This window comes from Paramormyrops kingsleyae, chromosome 5, assembly GCF_048594095.1.
Source record: "Paramormyrops kingsleyae isolate MSU_618 chromosome 5, PKINGS_0.4, whole genome shotgun sequence".
NCBI lineage: Eukaryota > Metazoa > Chordata > Actinopteri > Osteoglossiformes > Mormyridae > Paramormyrops > Paramormyrops kingsleyae.
This window is the reverse complement of record NC_132801.1, coordinates 14,224,061-14,238,989: the sequence shown is the minus strand read 5'-3', so window position 1 is coordinate 14,238,989 and position 14,929 is coordinate 14,224,061. Positions and strand designations below refer to the sequence as shown.

Here is a 14,929-nt window from a genome sequence, read left to right as displayed (position 1 = left end):
CGTCATGCTCAGTTGCTTCTTTTGTTTCCCATCATCAAGGGACATTTTACAAAGTGAGGAAAAAGGGCCACCTTCTTTTTTTTGTTGCTGTATCCCCCCCGTACCCCAGGCCTCCATATTCACAGGATGCCTATAACCAAGATAATGTGAGCTGGTTCTGCTTATGAAAATTTGCTTATCCAGACAGCTAGTGATGGGCTTGATCATGACTGAACCTGGAAAATACGGTAATGACAGTGCATAGCGACAGTATAGGCTAGATGTCTTATTATAGATAAAGTACAGACTCATGTAAATGACTCAAAAAGATTCTGTTTCATCTGCTTTATTATTTAGTTATTTATATTTTTGCTGTTTCTTTGTGTTACTGTTTCAGTTAGAATAAAATCAGTGAATTTCGTGTTCCTATAAACATTATTCTGCTCTTTTTTTGTTTCATTTTTTCATGATGTGCCTTTTGGCTCAGTCACACTTTGGAGTGTATTTATGCTTTTAATTATATCCTGGGTTCCATAGCCTATGGCAACACAAGACCCTCTTGCAGAGAAGCAAGTTGAAGATCAAGGCTGCTTAATGACACGATTCAAGGATGCAATAAAAGTTTTAAAGATTAAGTCTAAAGAGGCTTGCAGTGTTGCATGGCTGGCAGTGAGGGCTAAATAGCTGGGAGATATAATTCTCCCCATGCAGCTCTGTGAATAAGGAACAATTCTAAGGTGTTCTTCAAAAAAGCCCCAGTGTCATCATTTATTGTTCAAGCCTCCCAGGTGGAAGTTGGACTGAGCTGGAAACAATTACTTTTCCACTTGCTTATCTGCTTAGCCAGGTCTTCGAAGGTCTTTCGGAAGGTTCACGTGTAGGTTTATCTTTGAGAGACACCGACCACGTGCAGCAGTTTAACCCAGTTTTCTGGGTGACCTCAGAAGGTCATTGACACTTTCATACCAATTTGATGCTTTTCTTTTGCAACCTGGAAACAATTTTCTGTACAGGTTCAAAGCTTCAGGCCCTGATAGATTAGTTTTTATTTAATTTTATTTTATTTTACTTGTCGGCTAATTTTTGCATTTATTTGTTTATTCAATCTACCTTTTTTGTGCATCTGCCATACACTTTTATACCAAAGAGTTTATTTCCCCTGGGTTTGTAATCTTTATAATATATGCGTACATCTTTTAATGTATGCTTTTTCATCTTCTAGACCTTTCTATTATCAGAGTTTTTGGTCCATATACAGTACAATAAGGTTACAAAGACTCAAATGGGGCAAAGTTCTGGGGCACGTCACAATTTGCAGTGGGGAGATAAGGGAACCACTGGTCCCAGACTAAACCTGTATCACTGATAAACCTTATGGAGCAGGTTTATAGGGTCTGGTTGATTTCTCGACTAACACGTCTCCCTGAGGATGACACGCGTGGTTCTCAAGGCCTTAATCCCTACCAGCTGGTAGACGTGCTTCAGCAGTTTAGGCATTATGTTTGAACCGTAATCAGTGAGAATTTCATTACAGAAGCCTAGTGTATAAAACAGCAACTGTTCTAAAATAGATATGTAGTTCTCAGCTGGAGGGAAGCTCCAGCTGTTTCCTGTAATCATCCAGGCTTATTCCTATAACTTACCTAATAAATGTTTCATCAAATGCATGCCATAAGTAACCTACAATGGGAAGTAAGTGCTGTCGGGGCATCTTTCTCTTTGCATGAATCCAGCTGACAGCTTGACAGCCCACTGAAAATAGTGTTCCTCCCAGTCTCAGTGTGGGTTGCAGTTTCTGAAGGATTTGTAATAGTGCCAAAAATCAGGCTGCCTTTATGCTTTTTCGAAGTATCACTTTGGAGGGTAGGGGGATTCATATAATTCCCACAACACCTTCAGTCTTATTGAAGGTTCTCAGCTCACCTCGATCATTGTCCTCCTGCCCACTGGGTCAATAATCAACCTGATACAGGATCCAGGTGTTATATGACATGTGGGGGTTGATTGTCAGCTATCACACTAAACCAAGAAAGGTACACTCTGTTTTGCTCGGGAGGACTGTGTGCACAGAATGGATTGTGGTCTAGTGCTTGGTCAACTGGAATATACACAGTATTGTGCAAAAGTCTTAAGCTGTCAAAGAAAATTATGTTTAAATTATCTTCATCATGATGTAATATTATTAATATTATTGTCAATGTTTGTCAATTTAACCATATCAAAAATATCTCCCAATATCACCCGAATATTTACAGCAACTGTCCAATACCACAGTATATTTTTTGACTCAACCACTACCCCTCCTTGTTTGGCTAATTAGTACCTCATTGAATTATTTAACTAATTAAATCAATTAATAAATTGAGCTGGTGGTGAAATGTTACAAATACATGGAGTGACTAAGTGCCCTTTAGGAGAGGTTTGGGAACCAAAGCCATGTTCATCCACCCATCCAACTATATACCAGTAATTTTTTCAAGAGCACAACAAATTCTTTATTATTTTTAATTGTGTTAATGTTAATTTATGCATGATCTAATGTTAAACTGTGCTTTTTTTAATGAGCAAATATACATGTACTATCCAGATACATAGCCTTAAACATTTCCTAAGACTTTCACATGGTACTGTATGAAAAATCAGCAGCAGGATATAAAGGAAGACGGTAATACCTTTAGCAGGCGTCCATCTTTATTCTTCTCCTTGTTTTCTCTTTGTGACCTCTATATCTTCATCCTTTCTTCTTTTATGGTTTTCTGTCATTAGTGTTATACTTCACATTGTGTGTGTTATGTAACAGTCTAAGCTCTGTTTCATTGTTAAGTGTCCACCTCCTGTGCAAGCCACGTTTTGCCATAATGTCAACTGTTATGCATCTTTCTGTATTACTCAAAAAAGTGAAATTAAATATGCGTACTGCTATCTCTGTGCTGCTGTTTCCAGTGTCATTGTCCTGTGTGGAAATACCAACCCGTTTACAGCTGAGAGCCACCACATAAATGGAACTTAGCTATTCCCTTTATGAGGATCTATGAGAGTTGGCTGTAATGCCTTCTCTTTTCAGATTTAGGCTCTCTCAGGAACAACTGCGCCCCCCCAACAACAACCACTTCTCTCTAAAAGAGGACAGATATGAATATTATGATTTTTTTCTCTCTCTCTGTATCTGTTTGGCCACTGTTCAAGTGAAAGTCAACATTCGACCACAGAGATATTTCTGGCAATCTAGTACTGCATGCCTGTGTTCTCTTGGACATCTTACACTGACGATGCTCACATTCTCCTTTTGTTTACCATGCATCCATCCATCCTTTAACTGCTTCTCTCCTGACTTTCTGTCCTGGTCAGGGTCATGAGCGAACCAGGGTCTTGTCCCTGGCAGCATAAGGCTGGGGTAAACCCTGGACAGGATGCCAGTTCCTCTTTCTTTAGTGAATGGAGCACTCATGTCTGGAAGTGTTCTTAACTCCAGACTGACTGCTGTAAGCTGTGTCCTCCTTGTTGTCCTTTTGCATTTTTCTCTTCTGGCTGTGTTGGGCTCTGTTACTTTTTTGCAGTGTACCATTACAGTTATTTTCCCCCGTAAATTCCAACATCTACTGAAATTGAAAATCCTGGATTCACTTTTGAAATAAATGACATCCATTGTGTTTTTTTTTCCCTTTTAGAGTTATATATTTATTTATAATAGCACCTGAAAACATTCATGAGTGAATATGGATTAACAGACAGATTGAAGATTATCTTTTAAGAATTATCTGCACTACAGCCATTTGTACTACCAGGTGCAAGCATTTGCATCAAATCTTTAAGTGTTGGGAATCAATACTGTCCTGCAATTACACTTCTGCACCATCTCTCATCTGCTCTGATGCTATTCTGCTACCGCCAGGTTGTATATCCGTGACCATTACCAAATGACAGGAACGGTTAGGGTGAATGACATGTTTATTGTTCTCCAACTGGACCGGATTAATGAGACATATCAAGGCAAGGTGGTGGGATCTCATTGGCATTAGAGGCCAAGTGGTAACAAGTGTCAGCATCATTTTAGCATTTACAAGAGCTCCGCGTCCTGTGATGTATAGAGCCATTCAGCTTTGAAAGCGCTTCTTTCTCTCCCAGTGTCTGATGCAATTGCAGTGATTCTAAAATCTCAAAAAGTAATATCAGTAGCATTGCTGCTGTTATCATCAGCAGTAGAGTTACACTTGATAATTTACACACCACAGAGTATTGGTGTTTGAGTATGTGTGTGTGTGTGTGTGTGTGGGTATTTGACGTTGTGGGGACCACCTTTTCGGTCCCCACAAGGGGAAACTCAATTTTATAAAAATCTGTGACTGCAACCAAAAAACTAAAAATGCCAAAAGTATTGTACTTGTTTGGTTGCATATGGTTAAGCTTAGGGTTGGTTAGGGGTTAAGGTTGTTATGTTAGGATTAGATTTCCCCCCAGAGAAATGAATGGAGAGTCCCCACAATTATATAATAGCAAACCTGTGTGTGTGTGTGTTCAAAGCATGTTTATTGTAGACAAACAGTCACATTTGTTTGTTTTCATTCTTGGTACAATCACAGTAGGTGTTTATTCTTTGCATGAGTTGTTATTATTATTATTATTATTATTATTATTGTTGTTATTACGTGCTACACACTATATTTGTATAGAAACATGTTCTTTTTCAAATTTGACAAGCTTAATAGCATTTACTTAGCTGCTTTTACTCCATCACTTGGTAGTTGACACCACAGGACTATAAAATAAGTATAAAATATTCCCCATTTGAACATCAAAGCATAACAACATACACAGTGATCACTAAGAACACATGCAAAGCAGAAGGTCATAAGATGAACCATTGAGATCCATAGTGGTAAATGAGTCTTTTTCTGTTTTTGGGTCCCTTTGGAAAATTTACTGTAGAACTCTTTATGACAGCTAAATTGCATCCAGCTGAATAAAATGTGATTGATTTGGACTAACTGTGGAATATTTCACATTCTATAAAATGCACACTTTATAAATATTTCTCTGTACCTCTAAATAAACATCATCCATTAAAAATCCTGAAAAAGCTTGTCAGTATATGTTAGATTGACAGACAAATTGTTTTTCACGTTGAACGCTCTAAAGCTATTTCAGGCTAATGGTAGCTTTTGATGTTTTTTACTGCCTTAATTGGATACTTCTAGTATTTCCCTGTCTGAACAGTGTTCGGTAGCTGGTTTAATTTTGTTTTGTTGTATATTTTTGGTATTGCTGAATATTAGAAATAATCTTCAAAAATTTGTTTATTTTGTTGTTAAACATCCCATGTAAGGTCCTTACATACTGTTATCCTGCTTGCCTCAGTTTCGATATGATTGTGGCACATTATGCTCAGTGGGTAGCAGATCTCTCAGACTGGAGGTACTGATCTCACCCCGGCTCTGTCTGCTTGGAGTTTGCAGGTTCTCTAACTGTTTACAGGGATTTCCACAGGGTGCCGAGGTTTCCTGCCACAATCCAAAAACTTGCAATTAGGTGAATAGGTGTCACTTCATTGTGTGTGTTTTTTAACTGTTGGAATGTTATGCACGGTGCACCTTGTGCCCTGGACCTGCCTTCCAGCGCTCCATGACCCTGAACTGAATAAGCTGTATGAAAGACAGATGGATGTGTGGCTCAAGAATTATAATTTTCTCTTTAGAAAAATCATTAACCCTCTCTGTGATATTCTGAGATAAAACTTATAATCTTATAATTTATAATCTAATCTGTTTATCAGTGTGAATTAATAAAACGTCTCCAGCTGCTATTCTACATCTATTGCTGCAATGTTTCTGACAAGAAGTGCACTACACATCTTATCAGTGGGGTCTGATGCTCTGGAAATAACCCACAAACATTCAAACTGTAGCTTATTTAAATTATTGTCATGTTTTGCTTTGTTTTTACTTGTGGTGTACAAAATTCACGTCAAGCATATGGTTGGCTACAGGTTGCCGAACAACCCCCCCTGGAAATCAAAATGAACTTCCCTCACTTTGTCAGCATTTTCAACACAATCTCCTTTTTCCCAAAGTAGTAAAAATAGTATTTCAAGTGTGTCTGTTTGGAGCATGAGCAAGATAAGACAAAAATTTATTGATCCCCAGGGGTGAAATTTTTGTTGTCTAGCAACATTATAAAAATAGCTATAACTCCCAGCACAATACTCTCTCCACCCATCTTCTAATCTCTTATGTTATTAAGGACTGTGGGACTCCTGGAGCCTATGAGCCTATCCCAGCACAGGGCAGAAGGATGGGGTACACCCTGGATGAGATGCCAGTCCTTTGTGTTGCACATACACATACTGTCCTCAGGCAATTTCACAATGTCAGTTAGCCTTGTAGCCTGTCTTTGGACTGTGGGAGGAAACGTACACGTCATGTGGGAGAACAAAATACAAGAGTTTTTGCATTTTTAGTTTTTTGATTACAGTCACAGATTTTTTGAAAACCAGGTCCCCACAAGGTCAAAAAAAGGGTATTCATCATGTTATGGGGACATTTGGTCCCCACAATGTAACACATACATGCTCACACACACGCACACACACAGACTACAGAGGTGAAACTGAAGCCTCCTACTCTGGAGACATAATACCCTCCCTACACTAACACAGAAAAAAGAAAATCAATCAATCAATCAATCAACTAATGAATTCTAAAAAAAAAAAAAAAAAAAAAAAACAAGAACGTATTCACATTATAAGAAAATTACCCCATTAACTCACACAGCTTGGGTGTTTATCCTGTCCGGATCAGTGTTTCAGTGTGGGGGAGGGAATAAATGACGGAGAGCGTAACTGCTATTCCAGTCCAAGACCCCACCCCCCTCACTCGAATACTGCCTCTCTCTCAACCTTCATGAAACAGAAAGGAGAGCACAGCACAGGCACTGGTCATTAAGCACAGTGAGGATAAATCGTCTGATGATGTAACTTAACTTCTGTTCTGTTTAGATCGCTGCCCTAGTTCTGAAGAAAAAGACTTTGCACTGACATACAGAGCTTGCCCTTTCTGTAGATATTCAGCATTTAGACCCCTGACTAAGAGGGGAGATTTACATTACTTTACTGCAATTATTATTACATATTTATTCTATATCTCAGATAGGGAGTAGTCCTTCTTTGTCATTTTGACATTAATACTTTAATATTCTGCTTTAGTCTTATACAGGATTTGTAATGAATACATCAAAAATAAATAGTCACAGTAGAATACTTAATGACTTTGGATCACATTCAGTTAGGTATGTCAGGCAAAACAACACTGTGTGCTGTGTTTTTGTAGGATTTTTCCCAGTCCATTATTTTCCCCTCCTTAAACAATTTGGAGGCTCGTTCATCATGAAATGACATTCCAGCCCAGAAGAGAAAAATTAACGTATGCCTTGCCACCAGTACGCTAAACACAGGTATATCCTTTATTGTTACATAATCTTTCCCTTAATAAAGTTTTCATTTCATTATGGCTTCATTTCTGTTCGTTCTGCTTGTCTGGTTTAAGTGTTGAGTGGGCTATTAAATTGTTGAATTCAGCGGTGGGGGAAAAAAAAAATCAGTGATCTGCTCCCGATAGATAGGCGTCTTGCTAAATGCCTGTACGATAGTTGGGCATCAGAGTGCAAAGTAGAAGAGGAACTGGTCTTAATTTGAAATAGTAGAAATGTAATAAATAGTGGCAGACAGTAATGCATGCCTCTCAGTCGTGCCACACAAAGTGGAGAGGCTGCGTAGGAGGTGTTGTGTGTTTCTGGCAGCAGGGCCTGTGCCCTCCTTCTCGCCTGGCTCTTTGCACTTTGGGACCTATCAAACTGTAATAATTACACAAACATGCATGACGCAGTCCTGGGTTCCCACAGATCCAACTTACGGACTCACAGCCCCCATCTCAGCAGTAGGCTCCTGTCATTTTTGGACACCAGCAGCTCTTGGCGCTCCCTCTCCTTCTCTCTCTCTCTCTCTCCCTCTCTCTTTCTCTCACTCACTCACTCTCTTTCTCTCCACTCCTGATTTGAGGATGGAGTCACTGTCCAGCTCGGCGCATCTTAAGCCAGAGGCTGCTCAGTCATTCTTTAATGTGTTTATTTTGTTCCCCTCCCAGACATTTTGTCAAATGGAGTAATTTGCCTCAGACAGGATGAGTGTGGGGCTGGAATAAAGCAGCAGCTGGTGGCCGACCTTTGGCAAGGAAGAGCTGCAGCGGCAACAGATTGCGGCCCGTCTGGGCCTCCTTCCTTTAATCAAACCCCAGTGGTTTAACAGCACACTCCAGCCTTCACTGTGCTCTTTGGATTTCTTTTTTCATTTCGGCCTTGTGCCTCCCTTACTTCTCCGGGGTGTGTCACCATTACAAAGCTGGACTGGGTCCGGTTCTATGAGTAGCGGCAGCGACTGCGCTGGTGGCTGAGTCGTACGGGGAGGGTGTGTGGAAAATGACCCAAGCCAAAGAGCAGCAGATGGTTCAAATGTCTTAAAAAAAAAATCTACAATTTCCCCAAATTAACCATGTTTCCAACATGAAAGAGAGAACGATACAAGACCTGAGAAAACACCTGCTTCTCCAGACATCAAAAGCTGACAGTGTGGATTTATACATGGCAGCACTGGATTCTGAAGTACACTGGTTACCCCTGAGAGCTTAAGTGCCCATAGCCAATAAATTCTATAACATAAGTGTGTAGCGAGATGACTGCTCGTTGCCAAATGGGTTAATAATATGACTTTGTTCTCAAAAGCAAAACGGGCGAATGGGATTGAAGCTTATCTTTTCTGGCTAGCTGTATAGACTCCTGTACAGTTCTTTTTTTCTCTGATTGCACTTGTATAATATGAATAGTCGTAATGTTTTTTTTTCTTATTTTATATAGCGATATCCTCAGATGCACATAGAATGCCATATGGCAATCAATTAAGGCACATGCAAATGGTGCAGGCATGAATTCAACTAACTGATTGGCTTTAACTTCTGTTGCTCCATACAGTGCCATCTTTCTGGGGTCTAGTAAACTCCGCCTGGAACCTCTGTTCAGTGGGAAAGCGACAGTCTCCAGTGAACATAGAAACCAGCCATATGATCTTTGACCCCTTTCTTACTCCCCTGCGCCTCAACACAGGTGGACGCAAGGTAAGACTTTAAAAGCCATTTTCCTGTGTTATGAGCGGAGCAGTGCAGAGGGAATGCTGAGGTGAGAGTGATGTGTGTCTGAACTAAGGCGCTGTTTCTCACAGCAGTCAATGGTGCAAGTTAACAGACTCTAAAATTTGGTGTATTTTCAGTTGTTTTATGAGAAGAAATATTATTGTTCATTAATCCAGTGTTTTTCAACCCAGTCCTCGGGGACCCCATTTTTTGGTCCATCTTAGCTCTCGGTAGGGAGCAAAAATGTGGACTATCTGGCAAGGAGCTGGGAGGGAGCAAAAATGTGGACTATCTGGCAAGGAGCTGGGAGGGAGCAAAAACGTGGACTATCTGGCAAGGAGCTGGGAGGGAGCAAAAACGTAGACTATCTAGCAAGGACCTGGGAGGGAGCAAAAACATGAACTATCTGGCAAGGAGCTGGGAGGGAGCAAAAAACATGGACTATCTGAGCAAGGAGCTTGGAAGGAGCCACAACATGGACTATCTCAGCATCCCCAAGGACCAAATTGAGAAACATTTGGCTTGTCTGCTTCCAAATTACAGTATGAAAAGATTTTTTGTTTTATATTCCAGTGCTTTTTCTGCAATATTGGAATATTCATATCATAGTATTTCCACTGAAAGTTGCATTAGCTTGGTTGTTTTAGCAGCAATGAAATGTATTTGTGTTTCCTTAAGTTAAATTGATGCTTATGTTTTTTTCTGTTGTTGTCGCCGTTAATACTGGCTAACATGTTTTCTACACCTCATCTTCCTAATGTGTAGAGATGAGTTTGCTGTAAAACTAAAAAGCCAGAAAGCTATTTTCTATATAAAATATGTATGCATTTGAATATATTTCATATTTGAAAATAATTGAAATCTTTCAAAAAAATTTTTTTAAAGATTTAAATCTTATATTAAATATGAAAGATGTAATATAATTTTTTCTTAGTAAAAAAAAATATATTAAAATTACATTAAATTCTATAATCTTTCAAAAAAAAAAAAGGCTGGACTGTCAACCTGAAGGACAAAATTTGACTAATTAAAAAATATATATATTTACAAAGAATTTATCAACCTGTCAAAATGTAGCTGTCAAGCCGAACTTGAACAAATATGTATAATATATACAATTTAACTGTACTTTAAATCATTTACAATCAGGGTTAAATGAACTTGGTTAAAAATATGTTCAAGAACTTTTAAATTGTTTATGATTAAAGGATGTTTTTTCCCGTTGGCATAATACTTTGGAAACTACTTTCTGGGCTGTAGAAAATCTAAGCAAAAGAAATGAGGCTATATTAAATATATTCTTCATCTTTCAATCACTCACTGGAAAATGTTGAAATGTAGGTGCTCTCTCAACACTTGGCGTATGCCAATTAAATTGAAAGCACTCTGTAAATCAGGTTCCATGCAAAACCTTGCTCTGTGTTATATTACAATAAAATTTGACCTTTATGGGAAGTCTATTCATGTGAGTGCCCTCTAACTATTTTTAAAGAAGCACTGCTATGAACAGTGTTATAACTCTTCTCCAATACTTCCTCAGTGTATTGGATGCTAATGAATAGTTCAAGGAAATTAAAATGTCACGTGAATGGAAAAACTAATTTATTAAGAGGAGACATGCACCAAGGTAATATGCATTGGACTGAAGGGAACACGATTTTTAAGTTCTGCATTAGTTGAATATTTTTGTGCTATATATGCAGCAATTACTTGAAGGAGCTGTAATTCATTAAATCTTTAGAAGAAAAAAAGCAGGAACATTTGTGTCTTGTGAAAATCTTAAAATTGGGATGTGAAGTATTTCGGACCATTTTCAAAGAATATGAAAATGTCTTATTAAAAGGGACTTATGCATTGTAGAGTGGAGCTTATTAGCAGGGTGAAGTATTTTATAACCACAGGTAGCTGGGTCTTACTGAAGCTTTTCATATTGGTAGGTGTTGTTCTTTTAGGCAAATGTCATGTAAGATTCAGTTGCAGGTATATTTCTGCTCTGCTTCATCTTATGAAATAGAACCAGATTCCTGGTTTATATTGCATTTTATGAAGTACAGCCATGTTTCTTAATAATTAATGTTTAAATCCTCCTTTTCTCCCCACGACCCCAGTTGGGATTAAGTGGTTACAGTGATGGATGGATGGATCCTGATTTTCTTTTTGGCACTGGACAGAGGACAGCCTTCATGTGGATTTTGTATATAATATTACTAATGTGGTTAAGTCTGTGATCTGTGATCTACTGTTTCTGCTTTAATAGCTTTTTCTTATGTTAATATTATAAGTTGCTGAAGCCAAGGTGAAAATGCTGCACTATTAATCTGTGTGGCGATTTAGTTTTTATATCCTTAGTGAAAGTATAACGCAGACACCAAACACAGTTACGTAATCACTGTGTTTTATCTTTCCATCTTCTTTTACGCAGTTAGGTTTTAAACACCCATGTTCTTTAAAAAGATGATGTGAAAATCATTTACTGTCATTGGGATGAAAGGTTACATTCTTTTCTCATTGTTGTACAGCGTCATGGGTTATGGGCATATTGAAAAATATTGTACTACGGTCTATTCAGCTTTGATTGTGATTTGAGAAGTTGGAGTTTTTTCCATTGGAATTTTGAAAAAAAAAGAGTATTTAACATGCAAGAGGCCTGGTTAGCCAGATGGTGTGTTCTTGAACTGTAGACAGGGAACACTGTGATGGCAATACTGAGTCACTATAATTACAGGGGGAACAAGGAAGGAAAACAAACACTGGCCCATGCCAGCAACTCCCTACTTCTCTTTGGGGGAATACAGCTCGACCCCCTCTGCCTTAATAGGGGTGACTTGTGTTTTGTGCACTACAGTATGTCTATTACTGATCAAGAACATTTTTTCCATTATTATTTACAGGAGAAAATGTGATTTTTTTTTAAATCTATTAAGAATGATATTATTGAAAGTTCAAAAAAAATCTGGCTGCAAACTCCTCATGACTGAATGAGAAATGAAGCTACATCACATGTTGTCGAGCATCTTGATCTTTGTGAACCTAAAACCACAACAACCCCGATGACTGGTATTTCCCCTGCATTATCCTGCTGTGTTTTTTGCTTTTGGCAAACTTTGTCAATGTGAAAATATTTTGCTGTGCATTTTCAACAGTTTTTCCTTACTGGTGTGTTTTCTTCCATATTTTACTTGTCAAAATATTTTATTCATGTACTTCTTATTTTTAATCTTTTTGTTGTTAGCATGCAAAAACACTAAAGTTTGTTGCCTAATTTGTCTATTAGAGCATCAAAATTTTATGCCATTTTGCTTCATCACTGTGTATCATTTTGACTTCAATTGGGCTTCATGTTCTTGAAGTTTGCAGTTTCTCCCCACAATCCAAAAACATGCTATGGTGCCCTGCGATGGGTCGGCTGTGACTGTGTGTGTGAATGGTGTGTGTGCCCTGCGATGGGTCGGCTGTGACTATGTGTGAATGGTGTGTGTGCCCTGCGATGGGTCGGCTGTGACTGTGTGTGTGAATGGTGTGTGTGCCCTGCGATGGGTCGGCTGTGACTGTGTGTGTGAATGGTGTGTGTGCCCTGCGATGGGTCGGCTGTGTGTGTGTGTGTGAATGGTGTGTGTGCCCTGCGACGGGTCGGCTGTGACTATGTGTGAATGGTGTGTGTGCCCTGAGATGGGTCGGCTGTGACTATGTGTGAATGGTGTGTGTGCCCTGAGATGGGTCGGCTGTGACTGTGTGTGTGAATGGTGTGTGTGCCCTGCGATGGGTCGGCACTCCATCCCGGGTTATTCCCTGCTTTGCGCCATTAGCTTTCGGGACAGGCTCCGGGCCCCGTGACCCTGCATAGGACAAGTGAGTATGGATAATGGATGGATGGATCGAGTTATTCATATAATTTACAACAGCTTGATTAAAACAAATGATTAAAACAAATGACCTATTTGGGGGTCCAGGGGCGGCATCCGCCCCCCCCCCCCCCCCCCCCCCCCCAGCTATTGAATGGGTCTTTTAAGGGGAAGAAATATACCAAAACAACACATATACAAACTAGGGGTTGTATTGGCTGATTTTGGTTATTGGGGGGTTACAGTCTCTTCATTCCCCCTGTAATTTATACCCATCAATTAAAACTACTCTTCAGCAAAATGAGCATTTTGCATTACACAGTGCACAGTGGCACAAAGGTTTCTATACAAGCATATATCCATCCATGTCTAGGGAGGGCCAGAGCCTATCCCATGCAGCATAAGGCGGGGCCACACCTTGAATGGGATCCCAAGGCATGGCAAGGCACAGAATGTGTACATGAATATGTAAACTTAAATCTCTTTATTTTATTTAATCATTGCATATATTATATTGCCAAAAGTATTGGGACATCCCTCCCAATCATTGAAATCAGGTGTTTCAATCACTTCCATAGCCACAGGTGTATAAAATCAAGCACCTAGGCATGCAGACTGTTTCTGCAAACATTTGCGAAAGAACGGGTCGCTCTCAGGAGCTCAGTGAATCCAAGAGTGGTACCGTGATAGGATGTCACCTGTTCAATAAATCCATTCGTGAAATTTTCTCACTATATTCCGCTGTCAACTGTAAATGGTATTAGAACAAAGTGGACACAATTGGGAACAACAGCAACTCAGCCACGAAGTAGTAGGCCACGTAAAATCACAGAGTGGGGACAACGCATGTTGAGGCGTGCAGTGTGCAGAAGTCGCCAACTCTCTGCAGAGTCAATAGCTACAGACCTCCAAACTTTGTGTGGCTTTCAGATTAGCTCAAGAACAGTGCATAGAGAACTTCATGCAATGGGTTTCCATGGCTGAGCAGCTGCATCCAAGCCTTACATCACCAAATACAATGCAGTGACGTAAAGCACGCAACCACTGGACTCTGGAGCAGTGGAGACGTGTTCTCTGGAGTGACGTATCATGCTTCTCTGTCTGGCAATCCGATGGATGAGTCTGGATTTGGTGGTCGCCAAGAGAACGGTACTTGCCTGACTGTATTGTGCCAAGCGTAAAGTTTGGTGGAGGGGGGATTATGGTGTGAGGTTGTTTTTCAGGGTTTGGGCTTGGCCCTTTAGTTCCAGTGAAAGAATCTCTTAATGCTGCAGCATTCAAAGCCATTTTGGACAATTTCATGCTCCCAACTTTGTGGAAACAGTTTGGGGATGGACCCTTCCAGTTCCAACATGAATGCGCACCAGTGCACAAAGCAAGGTCCATAAGGACATTGATGAGCGAGTCTAGTGTGGAGGAACTTGACTGGCCTGCACAGAGCCCTGACCTCAACCTGATAGAACACCTTTGGGATGAATTAGAGCAAAGACTGTGAGCCAAGCCTCCTCGTCCAGCATCAGTACCTGACCGCATACTGTAAATGCTCTCCTGGAAGAATGGTCAAAAAATTCCATAATCACCCTCCTTAACCTTGTGGACAGCCTTCCCAGAAGAGTTTAAGCTGTTACAGCTGCGAAGGGTGGGCCGACTCCATATTAAAGCCTTAAGAATGGGATGTCATTAAAGTTCGTGCGTAAAGGCAGGTGTCCCAATACTTTTGGCAATATAGTGTATGTAGATGTTATGACGAGCTATTATCTCATGATTTTGATTCCTGGAGATTTATTTCCTGATTTTGTTTTTCTTGCAAAACAAACACAGATGTTTATAGCTGAAGGAAGATCATTTGCGGTTATCAAAATTAATTCAATTAAGCAAATTGCTAATTTTAAACACTCATCTTTAATTTGTTGATTATTTCATTTTGTGAACTAA

At 39.7% G+C, this 14,929-nt stretch overlaps 1 protein-coding gene across 7 annotated transcripts in view; it reads left to right on the top strand.

Moving 5' to 3' along the window:
• ca10a (carbonic anhydrase Xa) overlaps positions 1 to 14,929 on the top strand; it is a 165,697-nt gene that overhangs the window by 71,526 nt on the left and 79,242 nt on the right. For all 7 annotated transcript variants that reach the window (XR_002842137.2, XM_023845128.2, XM_023845127.2 and 4 more), the window contains one exon: positions 8,995 to 9,137. Coding sequence is in view for 6 of the 7 variants with exons in the window: in XM_023845128.2 (XP_023700896.1) it covers positions 8,995 to 9,137 (143 nt within the window). In the remaining variant the exon portion in view is untranslated. The remainder of the gene's footprint in view (positions 1 to 8,994; positions 9,138 to 14,929) is intronic.